The 25630-nt window shown below is 39.3% G+C and overlaps 1 protein-coding gene and 1 long non-coding RNA gene across 2 annotated transcripts in view; one reads left to right on the forward strand and one right to left on the reverse strand.

Moving 5' to 3' along the window:
- LOC122657876 (UDP-sugar pyrophosphorylase-like) lies at positions 1-25075 on the reverse strand. The gene is made up of 17 exons (XM_043852672.1): positions 24917-25075; positions 24688-24792; positions 23339-23455; positions 14593-14733; positions 14357-14456; positions 10417-10544; positions 10122-10193; positions 9925-9989; positions 6651-6711; positions 6431-6548; positions 5441-5565; positions 4088-4164; positions 3599-3704; positions 3397-3456; positions 1072-1152; positions 400-639; positions 1-227 (listed from the first exon to the last, which is right to left on the reverse strand). Exons 1-17 carry the CDS (start codon positions 25031-25033, stop codon positions 54-56), a joined length of 1887 nt encoding a protein of 628 aa, XP_043708607.1. The 5' UTR covers positions 25034-25075; the 3' UTR covers positions 1-53.
- Positions 24907-25630, forward strand: part of LOC122657902 — a 12108-nt gene continuing 11384 nt past the window's right edge. Inside the window, exon 1 of the long non-coding RNA XR_006332388.1 lies at positions 24907-24919. This is a non-coding gene — a long non-coding RNA (uncharacterized LOC122657902). The remainder of the gene's footprint in view (positions 24920-25630) is intronic.

Below are 25630 nucleotides of genomic sequence, written 5' to 3' on the forward strand. Positions count from 1 at the left end.
TGACACAAAGGGGAAAAAATAATAAAAAATAAAAACCGAGGTACAAAGAAAAATCATTGTAATCCCTTAAATGCAAACATCCCAGACTCGGTGTAATTCAGCTCCTCCTGCTCAACCTTGTTAATTCTGAAACCCCTAGTCCTTATTTCTTCAGGAACTGAAGCATCTTTGTAATCAACTTCTTCCAGGAGCCACCCTCTGTTATGCACAGATCCTCCCACTTTAATCTGTTAATATCAATTAAAACAAACAAAGATCATTGATTATCCTACATATCCAGTTATGTTTGGCCAACTATTGCCAGATGGTTCATCCATATAGGCAGATGCAAGCAGTTATGGACATGCGTGTACGATTGTGAAATCTCGTCTGAATTTGCATTAGAGAGTCATGCCATACCTTTGCATCTTCAACTGAGTTGACAATGAGAGTTCCATCCAAACAGAGATCCTCAATAAACACATTACGCCCATTTAGGACCATGGTGGACCTCTGAGAGATGGCACAGCTACCTCCGACTTTGCTTTTCACATCAGCAAAAGTCAGTGCCCATTTTGGTTTCCATACGATTTGAGGCCATACTTCTACCTCTTGTCCATTGAATACCTGAATTGTAGGATCATCTATCTGGACACCAGCCTGACAAAAAAAAAAACACCATATCCCTGCTTCAGGTCTCTTTTCACAGCATTACAAAAGCAGACATGTTTCAAAAGAAACAAATACAGACCTAGTCAAAATTTGTAGCTGTTTTAGTTTTGACACAATGCAATCAGGGTTCAGTGAGAAAGCACACAAAATATGGACTATAAAGCACAGAGGAATCTATGGTTTCACATGAATAAAGATTTTCACATAGGTTATGATCAACCGCCAGGCTATAATTAAAACAACTATACAAGAGAGAGAGAGAGAATTAAAAATAGAAGTTAAACTAGTCCTTTAATCTTTCAAAGGCATGGACTTCCAAAAGAAAGGTCGGGCAATTTGGCTTATTAAACCACCAGATATAAACAGAGAACTACCATATTTGAAACTTCACATAAGGTTCAATAACAGAAAAGTGACTACCTTCCTAAGAACGAGGCTGTTTGCCCGATAGATGGCCATTTCCCCAGAAGTAGCACTGTGGTATGGGTTTCCCTTTGGTACCTACAAGTGAAATAAAACAAATTGTTGAGTGAAAAATGACACTTCAAAATTCAGGAAATTTAGTTTACAACTTTAGACCAGCACAACCAAATTCACCAAAGGGTTCTAGTCGGTAGAAGCTAAAAGTGGAAACAACAAAATATTACAGATTATGAATACAATGACAAGTGTAGTCATAACCATCACAATCACTTTCATTCAGGTTTGGGTTAGGATCACAAATCCTGATTTGTCAATCTGGTCTACAACCAAAGTCACCAATTGAATACTTTCTTCTTTTTACCACTTCTATATGGTTCAAGGGATTTTCTTTTACTAATCAAGCAAATTAATTAAGGGGATCCCACGAGAACCTTGGTAGAGTGTACATTGGGCCTTGTCAAATTTTCATCTACTTCTGCCATATCCCCAAAATGTGTACGTCTCATTATATGGTATGGTGAAGAAACTTCCATTGAAATATCTGTATGCTTTTGGTTCATAACCTTGTTATGGGGTTAGTTTTAGTAATGGACCTAAGGTATAAGCACATAAAGTGAGGTGAGGTCTATATACGAGATCAGTAGTTAAGTGTCTTAGGTCGCAAATCTTGTCACCAACAAATCTGTTAACATTATTATCACTTTATCAGTTCTGATCATCAGATTCTGCTGTGACTCCTTAGTTCTTGATTCAGATCTCTCATACTAAAGATTTTATTATTGTTTTATAGATCTGAATCCCTGCTATGCTTGACCTGAGTATCTCAACTGGTCAGATTATTGGACTGCGTGTAATTTGAGATATCCTAATTTTCCTGCTCTCCGTTCATATTGAGTTTTTATAAATCCTGAAATGTTAGTGTGGTTCCACCAGATTGTTGCTTCTAGATTCTCTTGTAGAACTCTGAACCACATCAGCTATCTCTATGTCAGTTCTACATACAAACCCAGGAATTCCACTTCTAAACCCAAATTTGGTATTTTGTAACTTCACTAACAATTTACTCCATCCAAAATCCGCCACACCTTCATGAATAACCCCCATGATCAATAAATTCATTGCAAGGGGATGTACCCTACAACAAGTCACACTGAGACTTAACAGAAAACCGTCAAGAACTACTAAGACATCACACCCATCTGTTCTCTGCTTCCCAAGACCTCAGCTTGGTATAGAAATACTATTCAATTAGATGAAGACTTCATCTCCTAATCATTCAGGTGTATATCTTAAAGATGGGGCTCCACACCAGCTGATTTCAATCCAAGTCCAAATAGTCGTGTCAGCCAACTCAGGTTTCCTTTCAATAGATGCATTATTCATTCCTATCAGAACCTACCTAATCCCTTGAGAAAACTATGGCTTGAAATTCATATTTCTTTTCAAAAGCCTGATCTAAAAGACTAAAACAAGGTCACTCGCTCAATTTCTAAGCAATAGATCTGCCACCAAATTCCTCTCAAGACTCAATAGTTCTGACCAAATCTCATAATTTATTTGTAAAGGGAGTTAGGTTCATTTGGATGGTTCTCCTTGACCTCAAATAGCCCATTATTTCAATTCTCAACTGTACAAAAGGGATCTCTTTTATCAAATGGTATTTGAATGGGTCCTCCCAAGCAGCACAAGGAAAATCATACGGGAATTGGCCCATTCTTTTGGCAACCGAATGGAGCAATACTATAGAAAAATAATAAGCAATAGGCAGTCCAAATAGGTGTGGTACCCTCAACAATGCACAGGAAGATTATTGACATAGAAAAGCTTCTTAGTCAAACAGTAACGCAGATTCATATATCTGATAGAATTCAAATTTTCACCCCATGTGGTGATGAATCCCAAAGCTACAATTCCTTAAGATCAATAAACTCATTAAAAAAAACCGATGAGAAAACATCATGCAGGAGAACAAGTTGTTTCGGTAAGAAATAAGATTTGGCACATTACTTAATGAACAACTCTAAATCCTAGCATGGATTTCTTTTTATTTATTCAATTAGATTGACCATCCTAAACCCTTGAAAACTAATGAAGTAAATAAACTAAGTACCATCGAGCCACAAGATACGCATAAAAAAAAAATGGATTAATGAAATTTTGGTTTCTAAGAAGACAAAAATGCAAGCATTGTTGCGTCTATGGTAAGTCACGGAAACAATATGCAAGTAAATATTGTTAAAAGCAATCCCAGAGCTAGTTAAAACAGCAAAAGGCAGACTCTAGATGGTAAGTCATGGCAAAAATTTAATTGAGAATTTTTACCTTTGCTGCATCTTCAGGGTTGTTCTTCACAGGTGCATAAGCAAGCCATGTATCCATCACCTAAGGGGTTAAATAATAAATATTCATAAGGAAAAGTAACTTGCAAATGCATTTAGAACCAAAGAGATCTTGATGCAAATAACTACATATCTCAAGTCGGAAAAGAAAAAAAAAAACTGCATTTCAAGTAGCTTTTACATACTGTGAATCCAACCCTTGCCGATGGAGGCAATGTTTTGGGATAATCTTGCATCATACACTCCAAACGGGTGGAGGATTTGAATGAAGTCTTGCTAGAATCTTTGTATCTGCAATATAATGTAAATGACAAGTAGATAAACTTCCCAAGGCTATATGACTTCTCTCTATATATAATAAACACTTTCACAGAGCAAACAATCAAAGGGAACTGGACACTTACCCACTTACCTCTGGAAAACCAAAATACAAAACTCAAAGGAAATAAATTACTTTGATTCTCAAAATGTTAATAAAATTTCCTAACTTGCTCAAGGGAGAAAAGGAAGCTTAGATATCAATACTGACAATTCTCGGGGAGGGGGGAAGAAGGGCATTGCAGATTTTACAACCTGCACACTACTGCAGTCAATAACATCTATACACCTTACATCATGCCAAAGTAGAGTCACACTGGTACTCAGAGAGAGAGAGAGAGAGCGAGAGGAATTACTTGGGATTAACAAATTCCTCAATAGCACCTCCTGTTTTTGTGAGCTCCTTGATGTAAGGATCTAGTTCCAAAATTAGCTGCATGATAATGTAAGACAATAAAAGTTAATCATCAGCCAGGAAATTTGTAGGTTCAATTATGTAGAGGGAAACAAGAACCCCATGATTACGAGTTTATGTGGTGTGGCCAAAAGAAAATGTCAGACCCATCAAACAAATTGATTGCAGAGCTTTCGATGCAAGGTTTTAGTATCATCCAATACTTATCGATACGTATCATAGACATGATACTTATCCGAATATGATAGTTAATAAACAAAATGCATTGTAACGGTCAAACAACCCGATATGGATCGATACAGCTCAACACTAATCAATACAGCTTGATATTTATCAATGCTTACCTTAAAACCTGAAGAAAATAGATCCACGGTAGCATAGTAGTCACAGTATCTAGGCAACCGGGGTGTTGGAGGGGCCTAGACACAAGGCGAAACCAACAAGACGTCTAGGCACTCGATCAAGGTGGTCAAAACACCTGGTCGCCTAGGCAACGCCTTGACAACTGTGCACGATAGAGAAGAAAAACGAGACTCTTTGAAACCTATCCAGTCCAACAATTTGCTTCAAGAGTTGGGAATTCCATTCCTACATAAAAAACAATTCTAACCCAGCAAATTGCATATTGTTTCGAGTATTAAACCTCCACAAATCTTGGATTGAAGTGTTTAACTTGCACAAGTGAGGTATGTTTGATAACCTAACCTTTATTTGCTCAAATCTTGCATTTTAACTCTGTTTTCTTGCTATGAATCAATAGATTGAGGGAAATGGCATGATTCATAGCATCAAACTTGTTTATTTGCATGAATCTGAGGATCGATGTGTGATTTAGCAACCATTTCTATGTGGATCTTTAGCACATCTTGCGTCTCTACGATATGATAAGTCTCTTAAAATCAACCTTCCGATACGATACCTGATACTGTTTCTTAAATCATTGTTTTGATAAGGCCCTAATATGACAACCGTCATAGAAAAAACCACTTAACTAGAAAGGACCAAAATATCCTTTTAGAACTAGTAGACATTTAGGACCAAGGAATCTCATGTGCAGTGACACATCTTATCCAATATCAACTTTGACTTTGAAAATTATTATGAAACTAGTTATGCATCATTAGCTTAAAGATGAATAACGGAAAATTGGAAGGTAAAGCATGTCCCTCCCAAACAATTATGGATAGAAAACTAAGAGAGCACAAGTACTTGAAACAATGTGCTGTTTTATTTGATATCCTATCACCAGAAAAAAATAAAAATAAAAATGGGGCCTTTGCATCAGAAATTGTACCTGGTTAATATTTCCAGGGAAAGGAGAATAACCCGTTTCACAATTCACATCTCCATCAGCATAGCCAGTTGCCTTAAGTAGAGGATCAAGCTGATTGTACTCCACATTGATCACCATCGTCCTCCCTGAAGTCAGTTTATTGTGCAACTAAGTAATTATGACCAGAAGTATGAATTTGTGGTCCACATGGCATATGACATAAACAATATATGTACTTAATTATAGCGGATTTCACATTCAAACAGAGACAAGAGGAAAACTTTAAAAGGAACCATATAGTTTTAACTGATACAGGGACCATACAACCATGTTCTCACGGAGATAAAATAGTTTCAAACTGATGAAGTATGACATGCAGGCATTTTCTCAGAGAGATAACCTGTCACTGTCCTGAGTGTACTTTCTTCTAAAGTCACGCTCTCATAGACATAACTATTGTCATTAGTCTATGCAATCAGGGCAAGAACATTCTGTTTTTAAAAACCTAAAGGGAATAACCTGACATCTATAGCATGCAACAAAAACTATTAGTTAAGGAAGGAAGTTTTTACATTCTATAGGCACACAAGAAACAGCCTTTAGAATACTTAAATTGGGAAGATGGAAGCTTGATCTGCTCTCACAAATTGCAGAATATGCATATTATCGGATGATATATCCCTGAACAAGCAGCAAAAGCCATTGCAATCCTATAGCAAAACACCAAGAGAAATTAAGTCTTTTCACAGATTACATAGTGCAGCCCACAAGATCAAGTTCACATTTTATTCATTGAAATCCATTCACGGTTCAGTCCCTAGAATTCTGTATATTTCCATTCATAAGGAAAATAAGCACATGTCTGGATCACAAAAGGATTTATAAAGAGTAAGAGAAAAAGACTCCTACCAGATTCCCTTGATAATTATTTGCCAAATTGTTACCAAGCTTACTGAAAATCAGAAAGTGATAAGGAAGACCATAAACAGAACATTATCAGACAAAAAGTACCATCAGCATGAGTAAGTCTGGTGATTCCCCCGATAGCTTCTTTTGCTTTGCGGGGAACAGCAAGAGAATTAACATGATATTGTTTGGTGGAGCTTACACCAAGTGCTGCAGGAATTGCCTAAGTACAGACCAAAGAAAGCATAATCAAATAAGAGTGAGTTTCAGAAGCTAAGATTTAATAAAAGAAACATATGAAGCTGAGTAAGGCAAAGCAACAAACCTTGAAGAGAAGCCCATTAGTGTCTTGGAAAAATAGAACCCATTTCAGACCTGCATCATGCCTGAGAAAACAATAAAAAAAAATGAAATCAGGACACAGCAATTATGTCCGAACCAAAATTCAGATATAAGGAAAAAAAAATTCAAGCCGTAAGACAAGCTAACCACTATTTAATCTTTAGCAAGGACCAAACTTGAATCAATGATAATTGAAAATATTTTCCCTATAGTTAAGTTGTCTTTTTTTTTGGGGGGGGGGGGGAGGTGAATAAATAATCCATTACCAAAAGTCCGAAACAGGGGGAAAATGGGGGAGAGAGGAATACACAGGGGAAAGGAAAGAGGGAGAAAAGGGGAGGGGGGACTATACAAAACCTTGAGCCCTAAGAAGAAGGGTCAAGAGGCTGAAAAAGAGATACAGAAACCCCAAGGGACAAAAATACACTTGTTCCTTGGGGAGTCAACAAGAGATCTGTGGGGTAACATGTGAAGCTTAGAGCTAACATCGAAGAAGATGGCTTTCCAAATCATGTCAAGAGAGCGAGAGTTGGAAATCCATCTTCGCAGATTCCGCTCCATCCAGATGTGAGAGATAACGGCACCGAACACAAGCTTCCCTGCAATATCATAAATAGTACTACCAGAGAAGGACATATCCATCCAAAGCCACTCACTAGAAAAGGGTAAAGGTCTCCTACTATGGGGCCAGCAAGCATCCAAGGCTTTTTTCCAAATAGAAGAGGCAAAGGGGCAAGAGAAGAAAAGGTGATTGATGTCCTCAATACCATTCCAACAGAGGATAGAAGAGGGGGGAAACAGGGATCTGGCGGTGGAGGAGAAAAGCTTGGGTGGGGAGGCAATGGTTAAAGATTCTCCAAACAGTGAAACTGTGGCGAGGGATATGACCCTTGAACCACACAAGGTTATGATAAGGGACGGTGGGGGTGTAGATTCTATCGAAGTTCCAAGCAGACTAGGAGCTGAAAAGGCCACTAGGGGAGGGGAGCCAGAGGATCTTGTCAGATGAGGAGGAATAGGGGGAGGGGGGGACCAAGAACCATGGGAGATCATGGAGGAGACCGGGGCATATTTAGGGTTACCGGAGGAGTACACCAAACACGCACCTCCTATGGAAAAGAGGACTCCTAAGGGATGCCAATGATCGAGCCAGAGGGAAGTAGATGTCCCATAAACGATCTTGGAGATGGTAGCTCTAATGGCTAAAGGGCGGAGGAGGATTTTGCGCCAAACCCAGGAGTCAGCAAGATTGGGGGCTGTCCAAATGGAATCTTTTTTGAGAAGGTAGGAATAGACCCAATTGACCCAGATGGAATCACACTTGGAGGAGATTTTCCAAAGCAATTTGAGAATACCCGCAATATTGGAATCACGGATTCTACACAAACCCAGGCCATCCTCCATTTTAGGGAGGCAAGTAGTAGCTCAACTTAGGGGATGGAGAAATTTGGAGGATTCTTTTCCTTTCCAGAGGAAGGCACAAAATAAGGATTCCATGGCTTTGATGGTGGATTTAGGAAGCCCGTAAATGTCGCACCAATAGCTATAAGAGGATTGGATAACTGATCTAATCAATTCAACCCCCCCAACATAGGAAAGGCGTTTTCCTTTCTAGAGCTGGAGCCTTTTACGGATGAGGTCAAGCATAGGGGTACAGTGATGACCAGTCAACCTAGCGGGGATCAGGGTAAGACCGCGATATTTGATTGGGAGGGTATTGAGGGAGAAGCTCGTTAGGCGGAAGAGGGCATCCTTATCAGCCTCTGAGACACCTAAGAGAACAATGTGGGATTTGAAGGTTGATACAAAGACCTGAGAGGCATTCGAAGAGATGCAAAGAGGACATACAGGATGAGATAGAAGAGGAGGAGGCCTTGGACAAGATCATGAGATCATCAGCGAAGGCAAGATGGGTGTGGTTGAGGGCTTTACATTTGAAAATGGGGGAGATAAGGAGTTGATCACTTTTGGACTGAATACTCCTAGAAAGCACCTCAAGGCGAGGGAGAAGAGGAAAGGGGAAAGAGGGCAACCTTGACGGATACCGACTTTGGAGGAGAAAAACCCAGCATGGGAGCCATTGACAAGGACCGATAATTGGGGGGAGGAGATACAAGCATGGATCCAACGGATGAAGGCAGGGGGAAAAGACATCTGAGTCATGACATCACAAATGAAATCCCAACAAAGGAAGTCAAATGATTTTTGGATGTCAATTTTGATAGGTACAGCAGGGGAATGGGATTTACGGTCAAAGCCACAGACTATATCTGAGTAGAGAAGGATATTATCCGAAATGCTGCTGCCAGAAATGAAAGTCAATTGGTTAGGGCTAACAAGGGAAGGGACCACCGACTGAAGGCAATTAACCAGAATTTTGGCAATGAATTTGTAGAGGAGATTGCATAGGGAGATTGGTATAAAATCGGATAGGGAGGAAGCACCATCCTTTTTGGGGATGAGACAGAGAAAAGTGTGGTTGACCCGATGGATCTGGATAGGATTGAAGAAGAAACTATGGATAGCTTTGATCAGGTCTTCTTTAATTATATCCCCAACTAGCAGAGAAGAAATCCATACTGAATAAATCAGGGCCTAGGGCATGATTGGATTTATGGAAGAGGACCGCTTTAAGAATTTCTTACTCGGAGGAAATAGATTGAAGTGATTCAAAGAGAGAGGGAGGGATAAACTTATTAAGAAGATCAAAAGGGAGGGATTGGGGGAGGGGAGAAGAGAGAGGAAAAGAAGGAGACGACTTCCATCTCAATGTCAAGGATATAAAGTAGAGTGGTGACATCTTGAGCAAGAAGCATGGGAATGGAGTTTGTGTTGGTAGGGCGTTCAGGGAACGGTGAAAATAAGCCACGTTGGAATCACCAAGCTCAGCCATTTGATGCGGGATTTTTGGTGGAGAAAACTCTCTTCTTGGGAGGATAGAGAAGAAAGCTCCATGGAGAGCCTTTTCTCTTCCTTAGCCCAAAGGGGGTTGAGCATGTCCGATCAAGTTATCTAATTTGATCAGAATTATTACTTTGCACGCTTGTATTTCCAGAAAAAAAAAACATAGCATATTCTTAAATGCATATCATTCTGTGCAAATTAGTAGATTTTTTATTTTATTTTTACGCTTATGGCATCCATATCTAACCAATAGGCCTCCCAGCTTTATTAGTATACCTGGCTACAGAATATATTTCCGTTCAGAAAAAAGAAAGAGCTTTAATGTCAACTGTTAGTCAAAACACAGGACATACCATACATTTAGCAGGCCGCTGGAATAAAGAAGTGCGTGCACATCACCATGGCCATGCGGTTTTGTCTATAAAAACAGGACAAAGGGAAACACCAGGAAAGCTTCAGAAGACCAAAACTCTGATCACTATGCATTTTAGAAGTATGAGTAGGACTCTTATACAATGTATCCAGAACACATGTCAAACAAGATTTGTACCTGAATTCTATATTTGTTCTTAGGGTCCACTGCAAGCCTAGCATCATTATCATCTAAGCATGCAACTTTTTCCTAAAACAAGCATTAAAAAAAAGGTGAGAAAAAGAAAATTAAGCCATTAAAAATGAAAATTTAGGTCTGGAAACAGTCTCTCTGCAAAAGCAGGGCTGCGTACATTATGACCCTCCCCAGACCCCATAGTGGGGGGAGCCTCGTGCACTGGGTTCCTTTTTTAAAAAAAAATAATATGAAAATTTAGGTGGCTTCCCAGATCAGACACTTTAGATTTAAGCACCTGTTTTAGCAGTTTCACTTGTGTTGGCTTCATTCCAAAATAAGCATTTGACTCCAAAAGCTCCAAAGTACGTGAATGTGTGTCATCCGATGTCATTAGCACCAAAGGTATCTCAGCTTGGGATTGGCCTATAAAACCAAGACCAAAATCATCAGTTAAAACACATAGCAAAGAAAAGATGTTAGTAAACAGACAGCAATAGAATTACTAGTGTCTTAATGATTTGCACATGAAACCTCCACCATATGTTTGAAAGCATGTTCTGTGCAGATGTTGTTTGTGTCTGTCTGTAGGAGAGAACAAAAAGATGAGAGGACAAGACTACTCATGGTTACTCGCCGCGTAGTTTACTATTTCATGCACAGCCAGCTGTGGCAATTACAACTTAGTCTATGAGATGGCTGGTTTTGTCTTAAATTTTGGCCAACCATTGGCATAAAGCATCGGAGATCTTAGCAACAATCCCTAACTTAATAGCGAACATTGCAATTCCATCCAAGGGTTTTTGTCAGGCTGACCTCGTCTCAGCCTTCTTATTCATTTTTTTTTGTTTTGAGATATTTGCCACACTTCTCGATTTGGTAATTGGTGCTTGACACCTACCTCTACAGCACTAAAATATATGTTAATTGAGAGTCTATTTCCCATTGTTGGTTTGCCAATGATTTCCTACTTTTGCGTCTGCTATGCATCATGAGGCACACATTTAGCATTGTCTTCTCCAATTTTACTTCTCAGCTTTGGGCCTTCAAATTAATTAACTAGCATAAATCCAAGGCTTTTCAGATCTGACTGGGCCCTGAATATTCAATGTAAATGGGTCTTCCAGTATACTATACTATACTATACTATACTATAGTGTATATATATATATATATATATGTATATATATAGTGTCTGATCTTTCGCCTCGAATGGGTAGCTCTCGAAAAGGGGGAAGTTGATTTTTGGGGAAGCTTAACCTGAGTCTCGGTTAAGAACAGCGATGAACTACGGTTCACACGGTGCACAATTCCATGGATAGTTTCATTCGAGATCGTGATCGCGGACATAGCTTACTATGGTAGGAAAGAACTGGTGAGGTGAAAGACCAGTTCTAGTCAGTGGAGGAAGAAGAAGGACAAGAAGAAGAGACTGAAGAGAAGACCAGCACTGTGTGTGTGTTTGCGCCCACCTGACAGATTGGAAAAGTCAGGTCAGTGTTTCAATCCATACCTCCGTGGTACTTGTCCAGTTATCAATTGCCTGCCTCAGTTGTCAGGATATGGATCCAATTGTAGATTTTTCCTGCAGTGGCTGGTTAACATGCAAGTGGCCCAGTCACAGTGTGCTCTCACAGTTTTCAACCAAAGCAATAAAAAGGGTTGAATCTCAAATCCCACTTCCACTTCAAGAATGTCCTCTCGCCCAAGCATCCACAGAGAAGAATAAGTGTTTTTCATACCACCTCCTTCCTTAAAGCTGAACCTGAGTGCAAGTCTATGGATCCTTGGCATTTAAATCAAACTTAATCTCTCCTTTGAAAAGGGAACAAATTTGGGACTGTGTTACCATTTGCCATTTAAAGAATCCCTGTGTCCCCTGGCTTTTCCCCTTGCCCCTTCCTCTCCTCCTCCTCACCCCATGAGGTGCCTGACCATATCAATCCTGAAAACATTCTTGGGGCATCAGATGCAGGGAAGAAAAGGGGCCAGCAGGCCTAGCTGAAAGCCTAACTCAGCTAGGCTATTTTCCAACCCATTCGTGGGCTTGGTCCAGCCCATCTGTGGGCTCATTGGTTACCTACTTAAGTTTTTATTAAGTTTCCTAGATAGACTAAGTTTTCTTTTTTAAGTTATGGTTGTAATTAGCAACACGGATACTTCATAGTTCAATTAGGATTTGGTTTTCCTATTCAGTTTAGGAATAGGATTAATTTATTTTCTATATTAACTATAGAGCCAAAAGCTCCATTACATTATGGATTAATTGAGGTTTGTTCTCTGCAAGTCTGCAACTACTGTGAGATTCAGCATGGAGTGAAGCTTTTAGGACAGAGGAAATCTGATCTTGTGGGTGGGAAACCTGGGTTAATTTTATTCTATTATCATACTCTATTTTGCTCGATCCAGGTACTGATTCAGTTACTCATCGATTAACACTTCTGACCCTAGATTTTAATCTCTGATTTGTTTAATTTTCATTCTCTGGTCTAGTTGCTAATATTGGTCAGTTTTACCTGATGATATAAACCCCATTCTCTGATCTAGCTGCTAAATACCTGCGGCTCCCCTGTTTTTACCTTATTTCACCTAGTTTTGATTATCAACTGCAGCCTGCTCTGACCATCAGATCTGGGTGAGCTTTGGAGGTTATTCAGACCTCCTAAGAGATGAAATCGATCTGGTTTTTGAGGGGATATGATGTACAGATCTGCTAATATCACCCTATTTCTGTCTACTGAGTAACTCAGACCTGAGTTTTTTTTTATTTTAAATCTAGCTGTTGGGGCCCCCGTCAATTCCTTTGAGTTTCGGTCTTGCGACCGTACTCCCCAGGCGGAGTGTTTCACACGTTAGCTGGGCCCCTGATGGCGAGGGCCTGCACAAGGGCTTAGTAGCGCCTGAAGTAAGTAGAGGGGATGAAAGAAGAGCTCCTCGACAGAATATAAAAGAGGACCGCAGGCCTGTGTAGACACCTCAATGAACTTATGTGGACACTCCTCAGTCCGAGGGTCCAAGGCCTTTTGTTCTTCTTGGCATCTGTTATTTTGGCACAAATTTTTTTGGTTCTTAAAAAGAAACAGTTTGAGAAGGTTCAATTGTCCGGAACGTCTCGAAATAATACCTAGGGCGGGAGATTCAATTAACCGAGATTCAGAAGTGGAAATTTCACCCCTACCATCAATAGGTTTAGCGAGAATAGTTTCATCTGCGTAAAGTAGGTGGCTGATTGGTTGACAAGCACGAGGGCTTCTTTAGAAGGGTTTCATTTTGCCTTCAAAACTGATTCAGATTTGGTGGTTTAGTCGATCCTGTCTAGTGTGATACTCAATCCAAGTTTCAGGTTATTCTGACACCTTGATTTGATTTAATTTTATAATTATTATTTACTAGATTTCGTGCTCAGATTCTGAACTTCTTCAATTACTCTCAATCTTCTGAAGGGTCCCTATACTCATTGTTTGTGATTGTTAGTTAAAGTCTGACCTTCATCTGAGAAGGTTGGATTTTCTGTTAATTCTTGGGTCCGGGAGGTTATCCTATCTACCCCCCCCCCCTCACCAGCATCTCTATTTTATGTGCCACTTGACCACTCCATGTTGTCTCTTGCTACTGTCTATAGGCAAAACACAGGGATAGGTGACTAAAGTAACCCAGCAACATATACAACTGTAGAAGGTAGAATCATCCTAAAGACTGGGCAACTGACATGTTTCCATTTTTCCTTCTTTGGATTGCTACCTTCTTTTATTTTATTAAACAAATATACATGCATGTGACTTGATGAATTAACCGGATTTACTCTAAAAACAACTAGCTAAAGAGGGTAACAGAATTTGACAAATATATAAATGTAAAGAAAGAGGCCAGAACCCAATATGAGTTACAGTTTCACTGGGCCCTGGGAGGGGTAGGCTAGTGATGGTCCTAACCTTCGGCAATTTTTTGCACGAAGTGGCTGCTCTCAGACTCAACCTACATCTTCACACCAGTAGGACGAGTTTTTACCATCGCACAAGTGACTGCCCTACCAGGATATATACATAATTGGGGCTACTTGAGACTCGAAACCATCAAGATTATAAAGTAAAGCAGAAGGAATAAATTGTAAAGCATGATAGAATAGATAGTGTTCAATTTTCAACGGAAACAACTAGTATAGAATAGATAGTGTTTAGTTTTCAGGAGAAAAACTTTTAACTTTCTTTCATAATGACTAGTGACTTGAGGTAACTGACTTTCTGTCGAATTACAGCTAGCTACTTGCAGGGCAAGAATGGATTCTATGTAGTGCTGCAAGAAGCATGTTCCTGTTGTGGACTCTGAAGGAAGAGCGACCTGCAAAATGTAATAACCCAATTTACCACCATAAACATGGCCTCCACCTATTTATGCGCAATCACTAATCACAATAATCAACCTCGTAGAGCTCCTAAATTATTTTATATGCATGCATGCATGCTGATAGGATCACCTTTATTCCATTGTACCCTAGACGTTCCCCAAGGCCACCTGCAACAAGGACAAAGGCAGCCTTACGTGCCTCCCTGACACCAGCATCTTCAAACTTCACAAAGTTATCATCACCGAAGGTCAGAACCTCCCCTGATGGAACCTGCAAAATAATTGCTCCCATCACTCAAACCCAAGTCTATAATCTTTGCATTTGGGTACACAGACTGATAAGCTCAACATACATTCTATAAGAAATAATTAACAAAATAAAAAAAAACAACCTTGCAACAGCTAGAGTAGAAGACCTAATGGTGTTACCAAACAAGGAAGACACAACATTATGTTGTGAGTTATGAAATATGAGTCAAGGACCTGAACCAATTCACATCCAACCAAACAATATGCTCATATTTACACATGAACATGAACAATCAAAACATGTAAACACCTTGATTGGAACATTTAATCAGACATAAAGAAAGAAAGATGCGGGATTAACTATGGTTCACAGAACTCGCAACATCATTCAGGCTGGTATTCTATTCCGACAACTCTTCATGGTATCTTAGAATTGCACAGGAGATATTGGTTTTGGAACATAGAGTAGGAAGAGGTAATGCACTCTTAATTGGTTTTCTATGCTAGTAATAATAATCTATAAATATTCAAGCAAGTGACCACCCACATGTGCACCCCCAAATTTCATTTTCTATTTTTTGCTTTGTCCCAGACACCCCTTTTTCATGAGCATAGAGAAGGGTTATCTTTCAGAGGGATTGGAAACGAATTATTTAATGAGCGAGACGTCCTTGAAGTCCTTTCAACTCTCTCATATTCCAAGGTGGATTTAAAAAAATTTCGGATTTTTAGTTCCACGTCTCTCTTTCCTCTTCCTGGTGCCTCCTGTCTTCCCTTCCCCCAGCCTACTCTTAATACCTTGTGATGAAATGCTGGTAACAACTTCTGGAGAATATTAAAACAATTCACCAGTGGCCCATCTCCAAGAACATACACAACGTATGTGGCTCCCATTGGCTGGTTATATCCTATAGATAATACATCCGAGGATTCAGATCTATCATGGCTCACATGACAAACAGAGCATCACAGTTGTCAAGGCATCACCTGGGAGACACCCCTTGCTTGACGCCTTCTTGAGTTACCTAGGTGCCGTCTAGGCATCTTCTTAGGTTGCTAGGTGTCCATCCCCCCCCCTCTAACACTGTGGGTCGTCTAGTTGCCTTGACAACTATGGACAGTATGAATAGATAGAATTTCTGGAATCATATGACTTACTCACTAAAAAGGACATTCCGCGCAACCCAATCAACAACTAAAGCACTAGAATCATATGACTAAAGATCTTCACTACAACTTCTCAATTTCTGTATACTCATGGCTGCAAGTGATGAATCAATTTGGGTATTAAAGTAATGCTTAGTCAAGAATGTCCACCGATAACCTTCTGATATTGATAAAATGTTCTCCAAGCAATACAGCAGCAAGAAGAAGAGTAACCAGGCCTCTCCATAGCCTACGGCTCCTCAACTGAACCAATTGTGGTTCAGGCCAGACCAGCCTGGTCTGGGTGTTTTTGGGTTCACCCAAAACCAGAATCGTGGGGGATATAGAGTCTATTTTAGTTCTAGCATCTTTAAATTAGAAACTTACTATTTTAGTATTGTTTCTGTAAAATGGAAACCTGTCTTCTACATATAACAAAGGTTCTTAGTAATTTCTATTTTCTATTCTTTCTATTTTTAAGTTGTCTTAGTGTTCAAGACACCCCTATTCTATGTGTGGGGACTGCTCTAGACACTTTCTTCTTTCTATTTCTTTCTAGAGGCAACTAATATCCTCTATATATTGTAAGGGGCCATAGAGCCTTCCCCACTATTTTGAAGTTGAATAAAAGTTTGGCTTTTGTGCTTTTCTTAGCTGTGAGATGCAGTGGTTTGTGCGGTGTCCAGAAATGCCTCTGTGAGTAATGAGATGCTGACCCAGGCCATAGGTGAGAGGCCTTGGTCATATCCCCTTCCCCTTCTTTGCTTCCATTAAAACCTTATCCCCTACAACTGTTCCTTACCCTATTACTGGAGTTGTGTTACTGATATACTTGTTCAGGTTTGGTGTCTTGACTTCTGATGATTGGACTGATTTTGGGGGTTATTTTTGTAACTTCATCCCTATTTTGTTGCCCTGTTTTCGTAGTTGGTTGGGTATTTAGGGTTAAGAATTGTAAGAGAGGCTTAAGCCAAAAACACTCTGTATTCCTATTTACTCCATCGATCAAAGAAAAAACATCATCCCCGTGGACGTAGGCACATTGGCTGAACCACGTAAATCGTTTTGTCTTTGTGTGTGTGTGTTCTTCCATTATTGCTATTGTTTGCAGGTTCCGCAAAACAACAATACTGTGACTGTGAGTTCTGTTGCTGGTTACATCAAGATCAATTGGAGTTCATCACTAGCATCTCCATACCCCGCGGCAGCCTTTTATTGGAATTTTATTGGAGAAAATTCTCTCTCTCTCCCTCTCCTGCAGTTCTTTGAGATATTTTGGAGAGTTCATCCACTGTTAGTATTAATTTCAGCACTTTGCCCATAGTTCCTTATATAATCGTTGGATCTCAGTCACACTTTAAGGAGTTGTTCAGCCATCTTACAGGCCTGTTCAACCTTGTTCCTGTAGAAAAATGAACACCTAAAATGATACAGAAAAGAATGGAAATCGCAAACAACAATCACATAAAACAAAGATTTATGTGGTTCGGCAAGATTGCCTATGTCCACGATGAGATGATACCTGCTTCACTATCAATGGAGAATATGGCAGTAGGGTTACAGCCGCTCATCCTCACACCTCTCTCAGATTGATCACAGAAAAAGAACCCTCACTACAAATTTAGCGAAACCCTATACAGATAGTTTACGGAATACCCATATTGCCCTAAAAAAAATTTCTTGGGGGCCTATGGCCTCTTAAGGCCCTTCGGAATCAGCCCACTAATGCAAGCGACAGAATACAAGACATCGTACTCCAACAGTTCCCCACCCCATCTGAGTTTTGATTTATCAGATATCAATAGCTTCCAATTCTGGTTCTGCCTAGAGATACCCTGTGGTTCTACCTTGTTGGTGGATTGACTGGATTCTGTAATTTGTTGTTTCTGAACCAAGAAATAACATTACCTTTTTCACTGAAAAACGCAGTACGGTAAATCAAGGTTATTCTACTTATGATTAAGAGCTTCATTTTTTTATTTAATCATTTGAACATTTGCAGCATTATCTGATTGCTGAAGAGTTAGTGATCTGCTCTGATCATGAGGCTCTTAAGCATGTCAACTCACAACAGAAGGTGAGCAGCAAAAATGCCTAGTATTTGCAGAAAGTGAGCAGAAAAAATGCCTAGCGTAGTTTTCAAGGAGTCGCCTAGGCGTACAGGCACTTTGTGTCCAGGCCCCCTCTAACGTGATGCAGGTTTATCACCAAATTGGGCTTCTTTCCCTAGAAATAAGTCTAGGATTGGGTTATAGACATGTTGGGCCTTTGGTCCCATGGGTTTTCTATGTAATATGCCACTTTATGGGCCTAAAATTGGGCTACATAAGTTGCATACGGGATTAGCCCTGTACTTAGTTTAATTTCATGTTTTAGTGTTTTAAATTGAACCGGTTGAACCACTGGTCCAATTTAAGTGATTTTAGAATATTCTTTTAGGATAGAATCTTCTTAAGTCTTATTTTAGGGTCAACACCTCTACACGGATTTTAGAGAGGGAGTGTTTTGTATTTAGACTCAGCCAAGGATTAGGGATTTCCTATTCCTAGGTTGCATAAGAATTTAGGCCTTTGGCCATTATAAATAAAGCAAACTGTGGGGCTCCTTCTTACCTCATTGTTTTATGAAATCTGCTCTTGCAAGCTGCTCCAACCTTTCTTCTATTGAAGATCTGCTTTGTGTGTGATCAAAGCTAGTGGGATTGGTGTGTGATCCAATAGACACCTTGCGGTGTGAAGCCCAGGTGGTTCGTTGGTGGGATTGGTGTTTGATCCAATCAACACTCTGCGGTGTGAAGCCCAAGTGGTTCCTCTCAAGATCTGATTTTTATTCAAGTTCAAGTTCAAGTTCAAGATCTGATTTTTATATAAGATCAAGTTCAAAGATTCAATTTTTATTCAAGTTTCATCCTCAAACAAGCTGCTGCCTAGAGTAATCTGCTACTACAAGTAAGTTTGAGACATCCCCATCCCCTTCCACACTCTAAATCCTGCCCAGACCTACCTTCCATTAGAATTACTTCAAATTCAAACCAAAGCATCTCCAGCACACCCCCTCTCCTCAATCCAGACCTCTGCCCCCTTTCATCCAGCCAAACCCTAAATCATCCGTTACCACATTAAACCCCAAAACCTTAATTTACAGTCCAGCAACATCCAGACATTATCAGACCTTCAAACTTTGGCCGAGTGATCCTATCTACACTTGGGGAACTCGACCTGAAGCCCTTTCCCTAATTCCTCCTCTAAACCCTAGATTCCCTCACTTCACTCTTTTCAAAAACCTGTAACCCAAAACCCTAACTTGTTGCCATTCTAGTTTTCACACTTCCACTTATCAAGCCATCACTAGACCTCCACTGATAGACTCCCCTACACCCTAGCATAACCATCCCCTCAAACCCTAACCTAACCCTAACCCTAACCCTAATTTTGACCTAAATCCTTATTCTGTCCCAATCGGACTGCCTGTTCATAGCAGATCCTGTAGTACTGGTTCCTAGTTGGTCTCCTATCCACCTAGGACTACATTACAACGACTTGGATCACCTAGATTTCATGACAACTATGATGCCTAATAATTGTTTTTCTACAAGAGCACAGTTTTGCATTCAAGCAGAAACCTAATTGAGAAAAAAAGTGACTAATGCTTTTGACCATTTGACATTATATCCGCAGCCATGGAGACTATCGGGTTTGCTTTATTGAAGCGACATTTCCTTCATGCTTCGTCTTCAGTATTGCACATGCTGATCTTTGTAGCCGGACAGCATGATTTAAATTCTGGTATTCATGTGTGAAACCCGCCTCTAATTTGAACTTTTTCGAACTTGTGTAATGCCAGGTTCTGGGTCTGTGTCTATGCTAGCCTCTACGTTATGGGCTGCATCAGTGGTGGATTCAGAGCAATCCTTCGACACAACTATGGAGGATTCCGAGGAACCAGGACAGCTAGCTATCCTTGAGTCTGAAAATCCTGCCAGGTTCCAGCATATTAGTTTCTTATGCCAGACTTGCTGGGTCGAGCATATGCGGAACCTCACCATATCTTAGGCTGGTATATAGGTAAGAATCCCAATCTATGTATATATATATATACACTATTCTTGTTTAATTACTGTACTAGGGGCAGAATAGTAATTTTTACCTAGTGGGACCCACATCCCCAGTAAGGGAATCCTATTTCCAACAGTTACCCGTACCCGGATTACCCCTGATGTCATATACAGTTAGAATACACTAATAAGTACGAAATTCTAATTGAAATCAGTTTTAGGAATTAGTATTAGAAAACAGATTTTATAAATAGTTAAGGCAAACAGCCCCTTAACTTAACCACTATAGATATAAGTCCTATTTACTATTCCCATATCCTAAAGACTTAGAACCAGAAACGATGCACACTTGGGAGCCTTAGAGAAGAGACCTAAGAGAGGGAGAAAAGAAAGGAAGAAGAAGGGAAAGTAAGGTCTACACTTGGGGCTTTGGATTGGAACTTGAAATTGGAGCTTGGAAGTACAATTTGAGACTGCCTTCACCTCTGTCTACTGCTGAATTAAGGTAAGTCATCAAGAACGTGTTGTACCCATCTTCTTCTCTTGTTTTCTCCATCTCTAATTAACCCTATAGTAAAATTCTGCCATTAAAGTTTAAACCTATTGGTTTAATAGGCTAAGACCCATCCCTAACATTTTAATTAGACCCAATTGAGGTTCAGATCTTGAATTAAGTTATATAATTCCTGCTGTACTTCAAATTACAGCTGAAACATGAAACCTATTGAACCCTGGCATAGTGAATTAGGTTAATTTGATCAATTTCTCAAATTGGTTAATGGTTTTGAATTAAATCAACCAAATTCTGTTGACCCATCTTAAATACAGCGTAGAACATAAAATTAAACCTATGCATGCAAGGATCCATGCACCAGGACCAAAACCCCCAAATTGATATTAAATTTTAAAATTAAACTATTAATTAGGCATGACCCACATTAGAATAGGTGGGAATCATGAAATTGGACCCCTAAATTGACCAATGACCCATCTCTGATCTCTTTAATTGAACCTATTTATGGTTCAGACCTGAAATTGGCTGCTAATTTCTTGTTGTCCATCAAATTGCAGTTGAACCCAATTAAATTAAGGAACCCTGAGTTAGAAATTTGCGGTTAATCTCTTTAAACCCTTAAATTAATTGCAATTTTTATAATTAAATCACAATCCCAGGTTGACCCACCTTAGAACAGTGTGAAAATTGAAATTGGGTCCTTACATGTGAAGATCCATGCAATTGGAACAAAACTCCAATTCTGCCCTCTGAATCCAATCCAATATTTTTTGACAGAAATGCCCCTAGACCTTTGGTTAGACCTTACACTGCCTTCTGACCCTAACACTTGATCTTTTCTAATGTTTTAGGACTGTGTTTGGGCTGTATACTCTGGTCTTGTCTGTATTGCTGGGATCTTTGGAGGGTAACTGACTTAGTCTAGTCTACAACTTCAGGTAAGGGGATTTTGATTTAATTTCAGTATGTTTGTTGTATTAATTTCTATTTGTTAATATTGCCATGTCATGCATCATAATAATACTTTGATCATATAGTTTTATAGCTTTTTCCTTCTTTGCATTAGATGATGCATGTTATTAGGACTCATTATATGATTCATATGCATGAAATTACTTTTGTTCTTGAACTGATGTTGTTATTACTATTGCTGGACAAAATTACCTTACTATCTTATATTGATTCATATGCCATCATGTTAGTATACATATGGTTAGGATTATCATGAACCTAAATGCTACGACCCTTGCCAACAGGGGTAAAGGTGTTGGATAACCCATGGCAGGTCTGAAGGGTTAATACCGGAATGTCATTCACTGTCCCAGGTCTGATGAGTACATACCGGAATGGGAACAACAGTAGGGTTATCACTGGGGGTTCGTCGGGGTCTGATGTGTATATCCGGAACTGGCGGGTCCCCACCGTAGTAGAGTGGTATTCTTGGGAAGACCGATGAGTTCATTTTGTGACTAGGAATATCATACCTACTATAGTAGCATTTATACCTCATGAGACCTAGACATTGATGTTAGTAGTATTCTTAGATGTAAGTCATGCATCATGGACTATGTGCTTGTGTTTGCATGTTTCCCTTGTTGGGCTCGGTGGAGCTCACCCCTGTGGTACCTCTTCTTTTTCAGATAGTGCTGCTGGTTTTGAGAAACCAGATGATGTTGATATTACTACTTCTGACTTCCACACCGAGGGAGACCGTGCAGTGCAGAAGTTTGAAGTTCATGAAGCCTTCTGTGGATGCGATACATGCGCGTTCACTTGATCTGGCCTGATGGAACAGGCTAATCTTTTGTGTTTATAAACTTTTTGTTAAATATAATATGTAGTTACTGTTCTACTTTTATACTTGTGGTGCCTTTTAAGAACTATACATTGTATCACAGGTTTCACTTAATATTAATACTCAGTTATCATCTAACTCTTCTATTATTATTGTTATTATTACTGTTTATTCTCTTCCGCTGCAATGATTTACTGTGTTTATGAACTGTGATATGGAGTAGTGCACTAATTGATCCTAGGGGATCGATCGAATGCCAGTTGACATTCGGTCACACCTTGCCCTTACAAACTGGGCCGGGGTGTGACATCATGATACTTCTCCAAATGTGTTGATTTGGGATCAATTCTTGAGTATACTGAGGAAGTTGATCATAAAAAAATGGTATCCATGGAAAAGGACAGCTATTACTTTAGTAATGATCTCGTAAACAAAGTTACATAGACTGATTGGCCTGAAGTGCGAAAACTCCGTTGGATCCTCTTTGGCCCAGTCTTGAGAAACATGCAACTAAAATGATCCATCAGTGTCATACTTGTCAGCTAGCAGAACGATAGAAACAGTATCTGAGTTGGGAGATTTATGCCAGTGGTAACCGGACACATTGCAATGACAAGACAATCTCCATGTAGAGGACTAAAGTTTTATCGGGTTAGTCTTAAAACAATTACAGCTAAGAGTATCCATAAATATTGTGCTTATCAGTTAGCCAAAGAACCGAAGCAGGATATAGGGACACAATAATACTTCTCAACAAAAATAGTTGATTTGGGAGCTGAAAGCTATCGCTATAGCTGCACATATTGGTAGCCTTGGGACAATATCCATTGTATAAGTCTATAAGATCAATTATATTGGCCAAAACTCAAGCAAGAGTCTCATAGAGTTAAGCCACCTAAACGACAGAAGTGAAGCAAGCGGACACAGTTAATACAAAATAAGCCTTAGTCACGCGCATTGATTGCAGTCCATAAATAATATAGCAATCTTTTATATAAAGGCATCGTAAGACTTCATAATAAGTAAAGATGATGTTAGAAACTTCAGGTTCAATATAAAGAAGTCTTTAAAAGAAAATGTCACAGGAAGTTAAATTTAAGAGAAAAGTAAACACTTACAGAAGGAGTAAAACCATCAAATGGATTTTTCCCTGCTTTTGAATCTGCCAGGAGTCTTCTAGCATTTTGAATATAGGCTGCCAAACCACGTGGATAGCTTGCATTTAGCCGAGCAACCTAAAAAGAACCCAGTAAATTCAAATCAACAAGATGGATAGATAGAAATAAGAGCAGTTTGACAAGGTACTAATCGAAACAAGCTTCTACCGCAGTTAGTTATCAGAAAGTAAAAACAGACTCGCAGAAAGGATGACAGCATGTTAAAAATTTAACTATGTTTTTATGCTGCGTTTGGAATGCATCCTAGGTTGATAATGCATTCCAAGAAATTATACCAAATGCCGTAATCACTATACGATTCCAAATGCTTTCAAAGTATAGCTATATAGTTAATTCTCTTCAACCACAATTTAGAGTTGAGATCTTCAGGAAGTGGGGCGTCCAAGACCCACAAAATATTGAGGTTGAGAAGATGAGATGACAAATATACGTTAAATAAATAGTGAGTCCAAATGTTTAATATCATGGGTGGAAGACTAAAGCTGGGTTTGGTATGATTTCAGAATGCATACGAAATGCAGCCTCAAAGAATGGTCACTCACTCACTTGTAAAAGGATGGCAATTAAATGTGCCATAACTTTAAATATACTGTTTTATTCCATATTACAGAAAAATAACATAACAGATATCCACCCCCACCAGAAAAATAAAAATAAAGAAAATAAAAGCTTTCAGATGCCGCATGTTGTCTCACCAGGTTACTTTCCGGTCATTTTGTCACTTGAAGACGTCCTCACTTAAACTACAGAATAAGATTCACGTCCACCTAACAGGCATGCACTCCTTCCATAATTATAAAGCAGTAATGCATACTTTAGCCTTCTATATCACCATCCCCAGGACATTACTGTCGTCTAGAGGCCCTACTTTCAGAAATTTCGATTTTTGTTCTTAGTTTTCCCTTTTTCTTTTCTTTTTGTCTTTTTTTTTTTTTTTTTTTAAGGGGTGGAGAATGGAGGGGTGTTCAATACCCAAATCAACTCGTCAAAGCAGCTGAGTAGCTCCGGAATACATCAGAAAAGCTGTTTTCTTCAAATATTCAATCATTCATTATTTTAGAGACCGTTCAACCCAATTAATAACTGATCCATAAGTTTACAAAAATTGCAGCACAGAAAATAATCCAACAAGTAAAGCGCAGAACAGTCAGTAAACCATCTGAGAACATCCAAAAGCAATAAACTAAGATAAAGATCAAACATTCCCTCTGAAATCTAGATAAAAAAAACTAAAATAAGACGAAAGAAAGCCTTTTGTTCCGAAAAAGAAAGAAAACACAAAAACAAACCTGATCAAAGAAGCCTTTTTTATCCTCGTCATCGACTCCTGGCTCTGGCCAATGCTCGAAAAGATGACTCTGTCCCATATCCAATAAAATCTTCGCAAGCTCAATCTGGGGAACCAAGACGATTAAAAACCCAAAAACACAATTATAAGGAAAACTGATTGACATAGCTTTATCAGTGTATAATGCCCCATAAGCCCAATCCAGCAATTCAGCAATTCAGAGATCTCACATGGTCGGGCGATAGAATGCCGAGATTCTTCTGAAGGTTAGGAGTTGAAGCAGCCCAATCACCATTGATGCCAAGTTGTGAAAGCTTATCCGTCGTTGATCGGAGCTCCGACGCCATTCTCCGAAGTAAGAAATTCAAAGCAAGAAGTCGTCGAAGAAGAGAGAGAGACAGAGAGAGAATTGAGAACCAGAAACAAAGCGGAATAAACTAATCTCTGAAACGAAAGAATTAAGGGAACGATTACAAAATTTTGCACACGTATATAACAGTATGAGTGAGCAGAGAGGTTTGAAGAGAATAGAATTATGAGAGTGGCCGGCACCACCCGGTGAACAAGGGATTATTATCTTTCTTTCTTTTTTTTTTTTTTCTGAGAAGATGATTATTCTCTCCAATTCCCCATACCTCGGTAGTGTGGCAGTGCTAGTGTGGATGTTTGACATGTGATAACTTGGATATCCAATGGTCTAAGCTTAACATAATCAATGAGTTCGGATTGTTGGATGTATGAGTTGCCACGTGTCAAACATCCACATTAGCATTGCCGCACTGCCACACTGCCGAGGTATAAGGATTTGGAAAGGATAATTTTTCGATGAAGAAGCCGGATTATTGAAACGGTTTAAAACCAATTTCTATTTAAAAACCGGATAATTTTCGTTTCAACTATGCTAACGGTCGTGTCCCCTCTCACAAGGAGTTAGAACAGTCATA

Source organism: Telopea speciosissima, chromosome 1 (assembly GCF_018873765.1).
Source record: "Telopea speciosissima isolate NSW1024214 ecotype Mountain lineage chromosome 1, Tspe_v1, whole genome shotgun sequence".
Taxonomy (NCBI): Eukaryota; Viridiplantae; Streptophyta; class Magnoliopsida; order Proteales; family Proteaceae; genus Telopea; species Telopea speciosissima.

Excerpts from the sequence above, each read along its gene's own strand:
- LOC122657876 (XM_043852672.1), bottom strand. The coding sequence starts at position 25,033 with ATGGCGTCGGAGCTCCGATCAACGACGGATAAGCTTTCACAACTTGGC. Across the intron at positions 10,194-10,416 it reads AAGTGAAACTGCTAAAACAG|GAAAAAGTTGCATGCTTAGA; the intron begins GTGCTTAAATCT and ends TGCTTGTTTTAG. Across the intron at positions 4,165-5,440 it reads TCCCTGGAAATATTAACCAG|CTAATTTTGGAACTAGATCC; the intron begins GTACAATTTCTG and ends ATTATCATGCAG.